The sequence below is a fragment of the Oncorhynchus keta genome, chromosome 36 (genome assembly GCF_023373465.1).
Source record: "Oncorhynchus keta strain PuntledgeMale-10-30-2019 chromosome 36, Oket_V2, whole genome shotgun sequence".
Taxonomy (NCBI): domain Eukaryota; kingdom Metazoa; phylum Chordata; class Actinopteri; order Salmoniformes; family Salmonidae; genus Oncorhynchus; species Oncorhynchus keta.
In genome coordinates, this window is record NC_068456.1 from 20066615 (window position 1) to 20083003 (window position 16389).

A 16389-nucleotide genomic window follows, 5' to 3' on the forward strand; every position below is an offset into this window, starting at 1 on the left:
CAATATACATACCAACATACATACAGATAGGTTTAATGAGACGGGTTACTGTCTTTGGCAGCCAGGTAAGCAGAGTTCCAACATACAAAAATAGGGCTCTAGAAAAACAAAAAAAGCATAAAATAAAATCACCTAACAGTACAATGTAGAAATGTTCCTTGTTGTATAAAGTGTTGTTGAAGGCCCCGTTGGGAGTGGCAGCAGGGCCTTGCATCCTGCCGTGCTGAGGTGTGTGCCAAAGCCAAATTCCACAGCCAAAGTCAAAATTAGCAAAAAATGTATAGCTTTTTATTTTTCACTTTAAAGTTAGGCATACGGTTAGCAGTGTGGTTGGGTTTAAAATCATATTGTAAGAAGAGAAATTATAGAAATGGGTGGGGTTTAATGATAATTAAGACTTTGTGGCTGTGTTAACTAGTGACAACCGGTTGAAGGGACTACAACCCAGGTCTGCTACTGCGGGATGTGAAGCCCCCCCGGCTGTAGGAGCGTGCTGGGACTGACACAGGCACCAGTACAGCTGAGGAGGGCAGGACAAAGATGAGTGTTAATGAGCATTGATAGTTAATATTCAAATCATCTGTCTGAAAATAATGACTTTTCTCATTAGATAACCAGAGGCTACAACCGAATTCTCTCAAACATAATTAGACCGCAACCCAGCGACATGTTTTATAAATGAGGACCACAGATGGCTCCTACTGACCTGGGGTAGGGGCTTGTGTGTCAGGCTCCTCCTCATCCTTGATGGGGGAGTGGCCCAGAGGGTGGTGGATGAAGGAGTCCAGGAAGGAGGAACTGCTGATACCCAGACTGATGCCCAGACTGATGCCCATCACTCCGATGCCCAAAGAGTCTGCCAGTGTCCCAGACAGAGACTCAATGAGTCAGCCACAAAAATTAATGCGTAGAAATTGTGTACAGTATTCAATGTAAAACGAGGTGCCCACCTGTACCCAAAGATTCTCTGCCAGGACGCCCCTGTCCAATGTTGTCCAGCACCGTGAAGGAGCGGCGGTAAGGGGTGTCTGACTGCAACAGAACCCAGAGTTAAATCTCACGGACTGGGACGTAGGCAAACATATTCCATATTTATCCATTACAATACAAACCTACAAAATATGCCTAAATCGTTCTGTAGTGGTATAATAACTTTTACCGTGTGTGACTATAGCCATACCCTGTAGGTGTGGGTGGTGTTGGGACGGGAGAATACATCCAATTGATGAAGCCGATCCCGAGGAAGCAAACAACCAGCTTCATCTGTAACAGCACTATGGGCACGACTGGACAAGCCTCTATGCCGCTACACACACAAAATAAAATAGTGTTGTGTTATTAGCAGGTGATAGATTTAAGTGTTGTCAAGTCAGTGCAAGATGTACAACTATTATGCAGAGTTCTACTCGTCCAATACCTGAGTAGGTCTGAAGTGCTGTCCAGAGTGCGTGGGTTCAGCTTCTTCTGTCCCGATGGGGGGAAGGAGTGTGTTCCTGCCCAGAGGTATCAGAGGCGAGGCCAGGCGGTCACTGGCTGTGGGTCTGGAGAGTAACAGCCCTGTTCACTTTCCACACTTTCCATAAAGTTACACAAGTCTCTTTAACATGGAGCAAACTGAAATCATTCCACATGAGGGTAAATTATACTGTATGCTTCACACAGATCTTCTTTAACTCAGGGTTCATTAAAAGTTCACCCGTTGGTACTTAATCACACACAACTTCTCACATCTCTTCCACTTCCCTTCTGCTGAACAGAATGCCACAAGGCAAGAGTTAAACAGCAAACAGCTTTCAAAGTAATCTCTCTGAACAGACGGTTCTCCAGCTTCAGAGCAATAAATAAGACGGGAGTGAGGAGGGAGGCGGTGTACATGGAAGAGGACAGGGACCAGATGGAGAATGGGTAACCCCGTTTAAGTTAACTCACAGGCGTGTCCCACGGATGACCTCCTCCATGGAGCCGGCGGCACTGAACTGTGTCAGGCAGGGAACCAAGGGCAGAAGGGTACGTGGGGGGGGGTTACGGCGTAGCGCCGACTGGGGCGGACGGGACAGGGAGGAGGAGCTCTGCTCCAGCACCCGGCGAGGACGGGGCTTGCTGGACGGAATCACACTGGACCCTGGCCGATGGGTCACCACCACCCTCTCCTCAGGATCCCTGAGAAGGAAGCAGTGAACCTTAACTTAAAGTAACATATGCAAAAACCTACATATCCATAGCTAATAACAGTCTCTTGCTCTCTTATTTAATGAGATAAAAGGTGAGTGGTTCACGGCTACAGTTAACTCCTTATGCTACACTCTACTAATAAAGATTGTTATAGTATCATCATGAGTATGATCAGTCTCCATACTGAGCTCTCTCCATCACACCCAGGTTCCTCTGCTGCAGGGGGATGCCGTGGATCATTATGAGGTCGTTGAGGTTGTGATGCGTCACCGCTGCCCCTACTGGTACCCGACTGGACTGTAGGAGGGAGGGAGGCAGAAGAAGATACAGTTAGACTAGGCAAAAGTGGTCATTCACCTAAAAAAAAAACAGCCACATCATCCCTACGGACACTTGCACGTCACCACAGTCAGCTCCAACTTGGATTTTCTACATGCAACCAAGTGGAGACAACATACCACCACCCACTTGAGACCAAACAGACGATTAGACAAAATAGCAAATTAAAGCGGGAAGTAAATAAAAGCATTCCAAAATGGTCATTATTGAACTAAATAAGAGACGTGTGTAAAGAAATACTCAACAATTGGTTAAGAAGTATGAAAGTGACTAAAAGTGGTATGTTTGTGTTATTCAACAGGCACAAGCACATTCAGTCTAGGAGTGAATAATAACATGCCGCTGTGGATGGCGTCGATCGGCGCCATTTTGGCTCTGGGTGAGAGTTACATACAGTGGATGGCTTTTTCTGCTTTTTGGATTTCCGTCTGGACTTGTGCTTTGAGACCCTTGATTTTGTGGTCTTTGGGGGAAAAACGGATGACCAAATGAGAGAGAAAAAAGGAGAGAGTGAGGTGGACAGATACAAGGTTGTTGGTTTGAAAGGTGTGAAACAGACCAAGGAACAAGACAGAGTAGGGGACAAAAAGAAGGAAGGAAAGAAAAAAGGATTAAAGTTAATGAATTGATAGCCTTCAAAACAAGAGTGAGAAGAACTACGGACAGCAGGGGAAAACAATTCAGCATCAGTGTGACTGTTTTCAGTTTGCCGAATTTTTCCTAAACTCTCAAACACATCTGAAGGTTATTATGGAGTTCAATCACAGTGCTTATTAACATTTCTTATTGACATAAAACCTACATCCTAGGAGTAGGATGTTCCACTCTCTGAGAAGGTGGTTCTTCAACCCCCTCTCAGGGCACTGACCTGGGGTTGCAGGCTGCCTGTTAGCTGGGGCACCCTGATCTGGCCTAGCCTGGGGAGAAGGGTGGGATGTGTGGACAGAAGCAGGAAAGGATTCTCAGCATCAGACTGTGATGGGCTGAAGTTCACTGCAGTCTTCTCATCATCTGTCAATAAGAAGGGGGCAGAATACTGTCAATTTGACAATGATGGATTTGTTGGTTTAAAAAAGTCAATGACAAGTCAAAAGTGCCTATAAGACATAGCCCTGTGGTCCTACATTAGATTTTTCTCTGTGGTCCTACCTGAGACTTTTCTCTATGGTCCTACCTGAGACATAGCCCTGTGGTCCTACCTGAGACATAGCCCTCCCAATGCCTGCGGACCAGCTCCTCCATCCAGCCAACCAGCTCTCGCCACACGTCGTCAAAGAGCAAGTCCAGGGCCGCCTGTCTGCGACAGCGATAGGGAGACACAGGAGGCAGGCAGTACCTCCGCCGACCAGCCCCCACCCACCCCTGCTCCCACTCATCATCCCTGTAAAAGTCAAACCACAGATTAAACCATCAACACAACAAACCTTTTGCAAAATAATGTCAAAGTCTTTCAAATACTAAGCTTTGTTTTAGGTTACTTGGTACAATGGAACCCTTGGGATAATCCTGAAAGTAGGCTACAAGCTCAATCAAGTGCACCATACTTTAAAGTATTTGAAATGCCCCTACATTTAAAGCGTCCTAAATAGGAGAGCTGGGTGGTGACTCACAGGTCCCTGCTGTCAAAGGCCAGGTACTCCTCCATCAGGCCTTCAGCCTCGATCACCTTGGGCCTGTCATGACCTCTGGATCCACTGGGAGTACCAGGGGGGTGGTCAACTGCCACACAGGGCCTGGACAGCACAGCCCTTCTCCCCTGCACACACAGACTGGACACACAAACAACATGGTTCACACTGACATCGGTTTCTCAACAGCATCAGTCCAAACTTTTTAGACTAGCCAGTGCCAGTATGCCTTGTGTTACTTAGTTCACTTGCTGTTTGACAAGCCACACAGTATGTAGGTCACAAAACCACAAAGCCAACGGTAATCTATAATTGATGGGTTAACAGCATCAGTAGCTAGTGCTCACTCTGTGCTGGGGCCGGGCTTGTCCTTATCCTGGGGCTTGCTACTACTGCTGTCCTTCTGTCCAGCTGCAGTGGTGCTGGCGGGTGTCCCGGTCCCCTTCCCTGAGATTGCGTACCACTGAAAGCCCTCGTCACTGGGACACACCAGCTGACTACCCAGAATCCTGTGGGTTCACATAGTAGGGTGGATAGGAGGTGAAACAGTGATTAGAACTTAAATGAATCCAACCGACAGGAAAATTAATTTATTTGATTAACAATTTAATTTTGTAATGCTGAGCCAATGGTCTAGGACACATTCTCTCATTGTGTATAGGGGCCCAATGGTTTTGGGCCGATTATTATGTGGTAAGTAGTTCCTTCTCGGGTTTGCAAACAAATCTAAATCAGATTTATCTTAGGTATCTTTAAGTTAGACTGCTCTTTTTAAGAAGTATCACTATACAGCAGCCAAATGACCTTCAGCAATACATTTACAGGTGAGGAGTGGAAGGAGCCAGGCTAGAGTGGCAGTAATGTGTGAGATGAGGGGGTGTAGGGTGAGGACCCACCGTAAGTGAGGGAACCTGAATGCCCACTGATGACACTCATCTTGCAGCCCCAGTAGATGCGCCCCACCCCGCCCCTCGTAAAGCTCCTCATCAATCTCCTCAAACATTTGCTGCACCTGTCGCGAAGCCGCCTTGTCAAACTCCTGAGGGATGGAGAGAGGGAAGGGAAAAAGAGAGTGAGAGGAGCCCCGACCGAGAGGCACACTGACAGAAGGTTGTTGCTTTTCAAGCTACTTATCAATTATTAGCAGCATGTCGCTGAGCGCTGTTCATTTCACAGCACGCTACATGGCTCCCAGGTGACTGTGTAAGTGATTGTGCTGGAGCAAGTAGTACCATTTGCATGTATATTTCAAAGACTGTGTGCGTGCACAGGCGAGTGTTTGTGTGTACTGTACAATATTAAGTTCGTAACTTAGGACTGTAGGGGTATGAGTTCTATGAGGCCTTCTGGGGACATGGCTGTGTAAATAAATCAGATATTTCTTGTTTTGTTTCTGAAGACAAGCTCTAGAAAGCTCAGCATCACGACGAAGTGAAACCATGAGGGAAATGACCTCTGCAGACAGAGCAGATTGTCCTCATTACTAAGTCATTACAATACAAACATCATTACTCTAATTTAATGGTAATCTGCATACAAGACTGTTGTAGCATTCAGCATGGCTATGCCTCGCTATATATGCACTTCAAAATACTCAGAACATAGGGCATTTGAACTGAAAGATTCTGGCAGCCAGCTGAGAAGGTGAGGTGAGACTCACATCATAGCCCCAGGAGAAGACAGAGCTCCTCTCTGTAGAGATGCCTGTCCCTGTGTAGCTGTGGATCCCAGACCAGGCCCGCGTTGTGTTTCCAGTGGTGACCGTTGGAGAGTCTGACCGGTTAGAGGCTGCAGACGTCGTCTCTGAGCTGCAACAGAGGACAGACATTGTTTACATGTTGCTGTACGTTACAGTGTTGTGTGTTGTTGAGTGTACCAGGGAATATTTTAGAGCAGTGAGGTATATTACTGTGCTGTTCAGATTATGTAACTGGCTACCTCCCTCTATTTTGTCTCCTTCACACATCTATACAGGATCTGTGAAAGCAATATGGCTGCTCCCTACAAGTGTACATGGTTTCACCTGTCCAGTTCATGAAAAACAGGTCATACCTGTTGTAAGTTGAGACAGCTTCCTGAAGGTCATGGAGGAGGTGCTGGGGGAGGAAGTCATCGTCTACCTCTTCTGGGAGAGGGTGATGGTCAAGGTGGCTTCGGGATAAGCCACGACTGCAGAGAAGGGAAAATATAGCTGAATAAAAAATGAATAAGCAATAGCATTGATATATATATCTTTCATTGTAATACTTTGGTGGGTTGATATTTATTGTTGTAAAAAGACATTGATCCCAAACAAACAAGGAGTGAAATATGAGGTAGAAGTGGGACCCTTACGTCATCAGTTACAGCATTGAACAACATCATCCTATTGCATCCATTTGTGTAATGGAGCCAACTGACCTTGGCTTGGTTTGACAAATGGGCTCTCATGATCACTACATTATCCTTTACGTTGTCACCCGATAATTAGCTAACCAACTATCTAACTTTAGTCAATCAGGTTACCATATTTCAATCTCGAATGACAGAAATTACAGTTAACAAAGAATGACAAACTTGTCCACTAGCTAGCAACTATTACTTACATCTCAAGACTGTGCGTTACCGGCCGCCTGGTGTATCGCGAAATCATCCTTTTCTCCGTTTTTATCGCCTCATGCCCCCCCGAGTGTCCTCTCTCACCGTGCTTCCCTCTGATTCATGGCCCCACTTGCCCTTTTGGCAGAGGTTTGTCATTTTCAGCCGCCCGCGGTTCAATAACACCTGTACCCTAGCAAGTTACCTAGCTAGCTAGCTTCGTTGTCTTTGATGTGGAACTTAATTGCAGCGAACTTGCTAACGTTAACAAACAGCTAGCAATCTAGCTACTAGATTCGCTAACGTTAGCTAACTGAGAGGGAGAATCAAACCGCGCAGTTGTGCACGAAGTGACCTATTAATATACAATGCAGTGGAATACTTCAAATAAAACGCGGCCTAAAAGTATTATGGTATTATAGGTTATGTTTCAGGCAGCGCCAGTAAAATAATCAATATAGCCATTAACTACAGCATCCCTCACGACAACAATAACAAGGCTGTCATGGATACCTAACTTTCTTATCACTATACCTCACGGGAAATGTATTTTGATCTCCTCTAAAATGACCTTTTGCAAAAATATAAAAGACTACAACTCCCTGTGTTCTGTGCGATATTCCTATTGCGCTCCAAAATTATGTCCGTCTCACCTGGGAACGTTGTCTACGTATAGAATTCAAAACAATTGTAATTCCACATTTTATGTAAATTGTACAACTTTTCTATTGATTCATTATATTTTTTGTGTATCGTAATTTTGAAGCAAATTTTCATCAAAGTATATTATTATTTCTGGGATAAATGCGTGTCATATAGGAACCAATTACAAAAACGGTAGTATTATAACCGAGATCTATTAATGGTAGGGGAAAAAACAGTTCCTCTAGCGGCATGAGAATGACAGAACTTGACAACTGATTTTATTTTTATGGGATTCCTTCTTGAAGATTAACGTTAAAACATATACATAATAAACAAGGCAAGGTAAGACCTCTCTCAGAACTGTGACCTAAGTTAACGTTAATTGATCATGCGATTAGCTAGTAAAGACACTGACTAGTTAGGATGCTAGCTTCATTTTATTGACATGACTTCGTTTGCAAATGTAATGTTCAGTGTAAAATAGTAAGCCTATCATTGAAGACTTATAGATCAAAATATCATGTGATCAATGGCAGTTACATATAGTTACACAATAAGTTTATCGATAAAAGACAAGCTGCCTGTCTGAACAGTTTGGAAGCAGAGCTTGTACCCTATAATTCAGTTATGATTCAAACATCATTATAGAGATGTCGTATGATCTGACATACAACAGTCTCTGCTGATAACAAAGCAAAGGAACATAAGTTATATTGTTATTGCTCATATCATAGGTTCATCAAGCCACCCCCACTATGGACCCACTTAGGAGAACAGCCTTGCTAGATGACATGGTCCAATACTATCCCTTCTTGGTTCAGCCTAACCTCTTAGACACACAGTCTGATGATCTACGTCTGAGACTTTGGCCAAGGTTGCCCCTCTCCTTGTGCAGTATATCTGGCAACACCAGCCATTCAACCTCAAGTACCACACTGAGAAAGGCACAGTACTGGTTCTGACCTGGATACAAATGTTTTTTGATGCTTTGACTGAATGAATGGTGATCATGTCTTGATTGTACCTGCAAGGGGAGTTCCTGCACACTTTGGAGGCAGCGCTGTGTTTGTGGACAGTGGGGGATGAGTGGTTCATCTTATACCTCCTGCTTCAGATCACACAAGCCTTCCCAGAACTTGCTGCCAGGTAGAGTGGAGCACACGGTCTGCAAAGCTCTATTACTTCCAGTTAGTTTCAACTTCCCAGTGATATTTACTTTAACTTGCAGGTTAGAGTACAATGATGGGGAGTTCCTTCTGATTGAAGCAGCAGACTATCTTCCCAAGTGGTTGAACCCAGAGAGCAGTGGAAACCGAGTAAGTTGTCTACGTTTGATGTAGCCCATTTAGCGCCTATTTATGATAGTATTTTCTGACCAGGGAGTTGTGTTAAGAGCCCTGACACTTGCACTAAAAGTTAACACACATGCGGTACTATTTTCATGTACATGCAGGTAGGGTGGCAATGCATAGATGATAACAGAGAGTAGTAGCAGGAGTCTTATGGCTTGGGGGTAGAAGCTGTTTAGAAGCCTCTTGGACCTAGACTTGGCTCTCCAGTACTGCTTACTGTGCGGTAGCTTAGAGAACAGTCTATGACTAGGGTGGCTGGAGTCTTTGATGATTTTTAGGGCCTTCCTCTGACACTGCCTGGTATAGAGGTTCTGGGTGGCAGGAAGCTCGGCCCCATTGATGTACTGGGCCGTACGCACTACCCTCTGTAGTGCCTTGCGTTCGGAGGCCGAACAGTTGCCATATCAGGCAGTGATGCAACCCATCAGGATGCTCTTGATGGTACAGCTGTAAATTATTTTGAAGATCTGAGCCATGACAAATATCCTGAGGGGAATAGGTTTTGTCGTGCCCTCTTCACAACTGTCTTGGTGTGCTTGGACCATGTTAGTTTGTTGTTGATGTTTTGGAAACAAAATGAAAATGTGTACACCTTTATAGGGTTAGAGTTCCCACATGGCCATATTTCCATATTACAGCAGTTGTTTATGTAAAACAGATGGAAGACAGTCGACTACCTGTGCTAATTAGCTATCTGCGTCTCTGAACACCTGTGCGTAAATGGAAGACGGACGCCATAAACTTGTTTTCATTGAAAAATACTGTCGGTTGCAACTGTGTTTAAAACAGTGTACGACAGTGTATATTTTACATTTGTGAATTAATTTTATGTGATATGATAGTAGATGGCTTTATGTTTCCAGAACCGTACTGCAATTGACAATTGATTCATGTTTACATGGAATGTTTGGGCTGCCAGAGCCAATTCTCCTCTAAACAGAACATGTAAGGTCCTTGAACTTCAGGCTCCATTATTAGGCTATGTGTGATGACTACAAATTGTTTATCACTGTCTATACATCTCTTCACATAGCTGACTATCCCTTCGTGTGTTGCCTCTGTAGGCCTATATCAGTCTGTCCATCTGTGTCTCTTCCCCTGGTTCTGGTCTGCTAGGTGTTCCTCTACAGGGGTGAGCTGTGCATCCTGCCCTGACCTCCCGCTCTAGTGGAGTTGGCCTGCCCATGAACGCAGTGCCCAGCGTGAACCATACTCTGGTCCTGCTCTCGTCCCACACTCAGGCCTGTCTGTCCAGCCCCAAGATCCGCACTGCTCTAGGGAAAAGACTGGAGGGGTGAGTGACACAGCAGAAACAACACTATGAAGAGTTGAAGTGATTGTAAGGTTTCTGTTTGAGGGTAGATTTGAGTCTTATGATTAGGGCCAGGCCTTTGGCTGTTTTCTTTCTAGCCCGCATTTCGATCATCTGACCTCAAGAGGCCGATATAGCGCCTTCTCACACCACATGTGAATTAATTGTCACATGTGCATACCGTGACAATCTAATGTAATTATCCAATTAGTCCAATATAAATTCCCAACCATGTGGATTGACTTCAAGTCAATTGTTTGCTGAAAATTGTCATCAGCAGCCTACACTTTAGACTAATGCACCAAATTATTACACAATCAACATAAATATTTAACTTATTGTTTGTTATCAACATTATATAGGAATAATCTGCATTTTATCTATGAAAATGGAGCCTATCGTTGAACAAAGTAGCCATTTTCATTCGCTATAGAAATGCATGTAAATGTTGAGGATATGCAAGCGCCAATATCCCAAAATGTGTGATTTCATTAACACAAGTAAAAAACGGAGTTGTAGTCTGGTCAACCAAAATAGAAAACCTCTCTATAATAATGGACGAATCCACTGACTCCACAAGACCAATATTTTTCATGTAGGAGAGCTGGGTGAAGATGTTTAGTTGTTCTGACTGCTACAGTGTATTTACAATGTAAAAATATTAAGGTTAGGGTAGGGGTTAAGTTTAGGGTAGAGACCTCTTAAGGACCCAGATAGCAGTAACAGATGTAAAAATGGCTATCTTTCCCATATGTTAATGGCCCAATGCAGCCGTCAAATAATTTCATGGTAACAATTAAGTACCTTACAGTTTTCAATCAAAATGGTAAAAAATAAACAGGTAACTTCTTAGCAAGAGCAGTTTCTCCTGCAAAAAAGAATTGAGTGGGGAGGGGAAAACTGAAAATGAGCTGTTATTGGCAGAGAGGTTTGGAACTCTTTCTTATTGGTCTATTAACTAATTAACTGCCAAACCCCCATCCCAGCAAAACATGCTGAAATTTAAGGCTGTCTGTTCAAGCAGCTTTTACACTAAAAGGTCATTATCATAATTGTCATAGTATTGTTCTAATCTCATAGTGTGAAAAAAAAAAAATAATATTGTGTATGTACACACACACATAGTTGTGTACATATAAATATTATATATATATATATATATATATACACACACACACACACGCGGTTGGATGTTTACGTACACCTTAGACAAAAACATTTAAACTCAGTTTTTCACAATTCCTGACATTTAATCCTAGTAAAAATTCCCTTTTCTTAGGTCAGTTAGGATCACCACTTTGTTTTAAGAATGTGAAATGTCAGAATAATAGTAGAGAATTATTTCTTTCTTTCAGCTTTTATTTCTTTCATCACATTCCCAGTGGGTCAGAAGTTTACATACACTCAATTAGTATCTGGTAGCATTGCCTTTAAATTGTTTAACTTGGGTCAAATGTTTCGGGTAGCCTTCACAAGCTTCCCACAAGAAGTTGGGTGAATCTTGGCCCATTCCTCCTGACAGAGCTCGTGTAACTGAGTCAGGTTTGTACATTTTCTATAGGATTTAGGTCGGGGCTTTGATTTTGCAGGAACAGCTCAAATAAGCAAATAGAAATAACAGTCCATCATTACTTTAAGACATGAAGGTCAGTCAATCCTTAAAATGTCAAGAACTTTGAAAGTATCTTCAAGTGCTGTTGTAAAAACCATCAAGCGCTTTGATGAAACTGGCTCTCATAAGGACCGCCACAGGAAATAAATACCCAGAGTTACCTCTGATGCAGAGGATAAATTCATTAGAGTTAACTGCACCTCAGATTGCAGCCCAAATAAATGCTTTACAGAGTTCAAGTAACAGACACATTTCAACATCAACTGTTCAGAGGAGACTGCATGAATCAGGCCTTCATGGTTGAATTGCTGCAAAGAAACCACTACTAAATGACACCAATAAGAAGAAGAGACTTGCTTGGTCCAAGAAACACGAGCAATGGACATTAGACCAGTGGAAATCTGTCCTTTGGTTTGGAGTCCAAATTGGAGATGTTTGGTTCCAGCCGCCATGACACGGTGTGGGTGAACTGATGATCTCCGCATGTATGGTTCCCACCGTGAAGCATGGAGGAGGTGTGATGGTGTGGGGGTGCTTTGCTGGTGACACTGTCTGTGATTTGTTTTGAATTCAAGGCACCCTTAACCAGCTTGACTACCACAGCTTTCTGCAGCGACATGCCATCCCATCTGGTTTGCGCTTAGTGCTTATCATTTGTTTTTCAACAGCTCTATGAACCAACACACCTCCAGGCTGTGTAAGGGCTATTTGACCAAGAAGGAGAGTGATGGAGTGCTGCTTCAGATGACCTGGCCTCCACAATCACCCGACCCCAATCCAATTGAGATGATTTGGGAGGAGTTGGACCGCAGAGTGAAGGAAAAGCAGCCAACAAGTGCTAAGCATTTTTTTTTTTTTCATTTAACTAGGCAAGTCAGTTAAGATCAAATTCTTATTTACAATGACGGCCTAAACCTGGCCTAACCCGGAGGATGCTGGGCCAATTGTGCGCTGCCCTATGGGACTGCTAATCGCGGCCGGATGTGATGTGGCCTGGATTCCAACCAGGTACTGCAGTGACGCCGCTTGCACTGCGACGCAGTGTCTTAGACCACTGCGCCACTCGGGAGCCCTATGTGGGAACTCCTTCAAGACTGTTGGAAAAGCATTCCTCATGAAGCTGGTTGAGAGAATGCCAAGAGTGTGCAAAGCTGTCATCAAGGTGGCTACTTGGAAGAATATAAAATATATTTTATTTGTTTAACACTTTTTTTTGGTTAATATGTGATTCCATATGTGTTATTTAATAGTTTTTAATGTATTCACTATTATTCTACAATGTAGAAAATTGTAAAAAATAAAGAACTCTTGAATGAGTAGGTGTGTCAACTTTTGACTGGTACTGTATATGATATAAAATTGAGCAGACACTGTAGCTCATAGGATTTGTACCAATATACGTCAGGAGCACTATCTGTAGCCTAATGGTTATTAGACCGCTTCAATCTTGACAGCATGGCATTTGCTTCTATTGATTGTTAACCAAGAGAACTGATTACACATGTTGGAGTATAATTGTTATATTACTGGTTAGAAACAGAAACAAAAGATGACGCAATCTTGCAAACAAAAGTAAATCATTGTTCAGTGTGTGAGACCGCTAATCTCTGATGCTAGCTAACCAGTAAGGTGTTTTTATATTCTAATATAATAATAATATATGCCATTTAGCAGACGCTTTTATCCAAAGCGACTTACAGTCATGTGTGCATACATTCTACGTATGGGTGGTCCCGGGGATTGAACCCACTACCCTGGCGTTACAAGCGCCATGCTCTACCAACTGAGCTACAGAAGGACCATATTCTCCTGAACAGTAATATTTCCTAGATTACTCATAACAGCCCTCTATTTTACATTTCAATGAGCATAGCGGTATCGGGCTGTTCGCATTGCAATTGTCAGTGATTCATAATGTTATCCCTTTTGGTGATGTGTTATTGTGGTTGTTGTCTGTGTCAGGGGTAGCTGCAGGGCTCTGCAGGAACACCAGGAACACTGGTGTCTGTTTGTCTACATGTGTGCCTGCATATATGTGTGTGAATACACTCTATCCTGTGTGTGTGTGTGTTTAACTCTGGTGGCAGGGCCCCAGATGAGGAGATCCTTCAGCTGCTACAGAGCTGGGATCCCTGCAACGTGGAAGAACTGAGGAAATGCGAGGCTCATCTACCCCCAGAGGACAGTGGGTAAACACCTATAACTACAGTACAGCAGTCACTCAGTCTAGTATCAGCTCAGGTGTAATGAGTAAAATCCCTGTTATTATATGACACTTACCGCGCTGATATGTTCACACCACAAAGTAGACTGCTGGCTTTCGTGTCAGATAAAACCACACAGGTATAAGGCCTGCTGATTTTTAGAGGAAGGGTTCAGCCTTTACTAAACATACCCATATCGTAAACTGGTTAAATAAGCGTTTTCCAAAATGATGAGCTAGAATGAGTTGGTTGAAACACTGATTTTTCTAATGCCCCCCATCTCCAGGTGAGAGTTGGCTGGATATTTCAGCCCAGGAGCTGGAGCGTCTGTTGGAGCATAGGGGGAGGAGTGGGGGTGGGTGGCTTAAGCCCATCCACACCGAACAGACGCACGGGGAGGAAGGGGTGAGGAGGAGGGGGGAAGCTACAGCCTGGTGACTGTGACCCAAGGCATAAAGAACTTCATCAACGCCATGTCGTCACATGAAGGGGCCCATCTACCCTGGTGAGACTGACGGACTGTCTGTCCACACTGTTCTACTTAGCCCTGTATGCTAACTGCTATGAGATAATACTGTGTAGAATGCTAACGTATGCTAGCTGCTGACTGTAACGGGTATCAATGTAATTTGCCTTTGTTTATGTTACAGGTCCCATTCAAATGAGCCTTTCGGGTTTGATCCAGACTCTATGGCCAGTGCACTGGACAGACTACTGGGTATGTAGTTGCTAGTAGTAAGTTCTATATGAAGGCCATGTCACAGGTGGTCAGTGTACTTTTTAGCTATGTGCTATGTAGACATGTCAGGGGCTAAGGATGAGGAGTTGGATTCAGATGACCTAGATGATGTCGATGAGGCAGTGGATGGTCCTACCGGACTGCGGGGGGATGAAGGGGCAGAGGCTTCGGAAGGTCTTAGGAAGTACATGGATGAGATGGACCATGAGCTCATGGGCACCAGCATGGGACAGAGCTTCAACCAGCAGGTAAGATATGTGATCGATATTTACCACTTCTTGTTGCAGTGTGCAAATTCTGTAAAGAGTTATTTGGAAAGAGGAAGGATCAGGGATACATAAGTTTCATTAATTGCATATAAATATGTAAAATAATGATTGTATTCTATGATTCCAGCAGGGCACCAATAAAGCAGGCCCAGCAGCCAATGGCTGCCCTCGTTCCCCCAGCGGGGAGGGTCTGCTGGGTGAGGATGAGGAGATCCAGCCCCTGGACATAGACCTTAACATGGTCACTAACCTCCTGGAGTCTCTGAGCTCCCGGGCTGGCCGGGCCGGCCTCTAACCTGCTGCAGAGTCTGGGCATCCACCTGCCACCCAATACTGACCGTTCATGCTGAACACCTGCCCCTCAACTCTGACCATTCATTGAGAACTCTGACCGCTCATTATGCCCTAGCAAAGAAAATCACCCAACACCTAGTTCTTACTGTCTGCGCAGCCTAGATACACTGCCCTTTAAACTTTTTGCTCTCAGAGTACACCATGGACCACACCAGAATCAATCATGTACCTCAGGACAGTGGTTTGACAACTGGATCATGTTTGCCATTCTGAATGCAGGATCTAAAAGGTAACTGTAACCCTACAAAGTTGTGATCCTAACATAGAGGCACTTTCACCCCTTTTGGATATGTGAATCTGATTATCCTAAATATAACATGTAGTTTCAAATGTTTTTTTGTTTTACAGCACTTAAATCATTACTTAGTCAAATAATAAAGCCGTACAGCACATTGATATATCAGCTGACGTAAGAAGGGCTATATAAATCGATTTGATAAAATGTGTAGTCATTTTCTAAATATATGATGTTAAATGAGGTTTCGAGGCAGTGAAAATATTATTTTCTTCACTTACCATGTGCCTTATTATTACACAATCTCATTGTGATTCAATATTAACCAAAGCCCAGCCAATTTTAGTAATACATTTGAGATAAACATGTGGACTTGCTTTCTGTTAACTTTTTATTGTTTCATGTGGGGATTTGAAAAACCTTGAAGACATGGTGTGTCTCTATGCAGAGTTTCCCAAACCTTATCTTTGGGACCCCAAGGGGTGCACGTTTTGGTGTAGGCCCTATTTTGGTTCAGCTTTGTAGTTTCTAGTGCAAAAACCGAAACGTGGACCAAGTTTGGGAAACACTGCTGTATTGGTTTCTAGAACTCGGAGTAGAGATCACTTTCTGAGTCTAAATGCAAGCTGAGATCTACTGCTCAGATTTTAACTATGCAATTAAAAACAGTTCTGTATCAATGAGGTTTGTGCTATAGGCCCAGTACATTATCACTGCCAGTTGACTATGCTTGAATTGCCCTGTCAGTGTTGTTCTACTCAAACTATTTTAAAATTATATACAACAAAAAAATAGGAATATGATCACACTGGTAGTATATCATTTGTTGTATTACTTGTGAGGCTCACGGGCATAATATACAGCGCATTCGGGAAAGTATTCAGACCCCTTCACTTTTTCCACATTTTGTTACGTCACAGCCTTATTCTAAAATGGATTAAATTACAATTG

At 43.5% G+C, this 16389-nt stretch overlaps 2 protein-coding genes across 11 annotated transcripts; one reads left to right on the top strand and one right to left on the bottom strand.

The window, feature by feature from the left end:
* Positions 1 to 17: 17 nt before the first annotated feature.
* On the bottom strand, positions 18 to 7217 carry LOC118369771 (protein FAM149B1-like). Of its 4 annotated transcripts, none has more exons than XM_052498634.1 (16): positions 6725 to 7217; positions 6192 to 6308; positions 5800 to 5947; positions 5036 to 5178; positions 4487 to 4648; positions 4122 to 4280; positions 3711 to 3892; positions 3380 to 3522; positions 2852 to 2974; positions 2357 to 2469; positions 1930 to 2160; positions 1418 to 1541; positions 1181 to 1306; positions 951 to 1032; positions 707 to 856; positions 18 to 98 (listed from the first exon to the last, which is right to left on the bottom strand). In XM_052498634.1, the coding sequence occupies exons 1-16, from the start codon at positions 6769 to 6771 to the stop codon at positions 46 to 48; spliced, it is 2103 nt and encodes a 700-aa protein (XP_052354594.1). In that variant the 5' UTR covers positions 6772 to 7217; the 3' UTR covers positions 18 to 45. The 4 variants fall into 4 exon arrangements, with proteins under 4 accessions (XP_052354594.1, XP_035610348.1, XP_035610350.1 ...); XM_035754455.2 differs by having other exon boundaries at positions 18 to 520; positions 6725 to 7215; XM_035754457.2 differs by having other exon boundaries at positions 18 to 520; positions 2906 to 2974; positions 6725 to 7214.
* A 210-nt stretch (positions 7218 to 7427) lies between these two features.
* On the top strand, positions 7428 to 16122 carry LOC118369772 (protein ecdysoneless homolog). Of its 7 annotated transcripts, none has more exons than XM_035754460.2 (9): positions 7428 to 7703; positions 8096 to 8507; positions 8590 to 8677; positions 9830 to 10007; positions 13725 to 13826; positions 14128 to 14346; positions 14492 to 14559; positions 14641 to 14828; positions 14977 to 16122. In XM_035754460.2, exons 6-9 carry the CDS (start codon positions 14315 to 14317, stop codon positions 15142 to 15144), a joined length of 456 nt encoding a protein of 151 aa, XP_035610353.1. In that variant the 5' UTR covers positions 7428 to 7703; positions 8096 to 8507; positions 8590 to 8677; positions 9830 to 10007; positions 13725 to 13826; positions 14128 to 14314; the 3' UTR covers positions 15145 to 16122. The 7 variants fall into 7 exon arrangements, with proteins under 7 accessions (XP_035610353.1, XP_035610352.1, XP_035610356.1 ...); XM_035754459.2 differs by having other exon boundaries at positions 8393 to 8507; XM_035754463.2 differs by having other exon boundaries at positions 8393 to 8507; positions 14980 to 16122.
* The last annotated feature ends 267 nt before the right edge of the window (positions 16123 to 16389 follow it).

Coding starts and splice junctions, on each gene's coding strand:
- LOC118369772 (XM_035754460.2), top strand. CDS start 14,315: ATGTCGTCACATGAAGGGGCCCATCTACCCTG. Junction 14,560..14,640: donor TGCACTGGACAGACTACTGG/GTATGTAGTTGC, acceptor TGTGCTATGTAG/ACATGTCAGGGGCTAAGGAT. Junction 14,829..14,976: donor GACAGAGCTTCAACCAGCAG/GTAAGATATGTG, acceptor CTATGATTCCAG/CAGGGCACCAATAAAGCAGG.
- LOC118369771 (XM_035754455.2), bottom strand. CDS start 6,771: ATGATTTCGCGATACACCAGGCGGCCGGTAACGCACAGTCTTGAGAT. Junction 2,161..2,356: donor GGTGTGATGGAGAGAGCTCA/GTATGGAGACTG, acceptor CTTCCTTCTCAG/GGATCCTGAGGAGAGGGTGG. Junction 1,542..1,929: donor GTCATCCGTGGGACACGCCT/GTGAGTTAACTT, acceptor GTTACTCTCCAG/ACCCACAGCCAGTGACCGCC.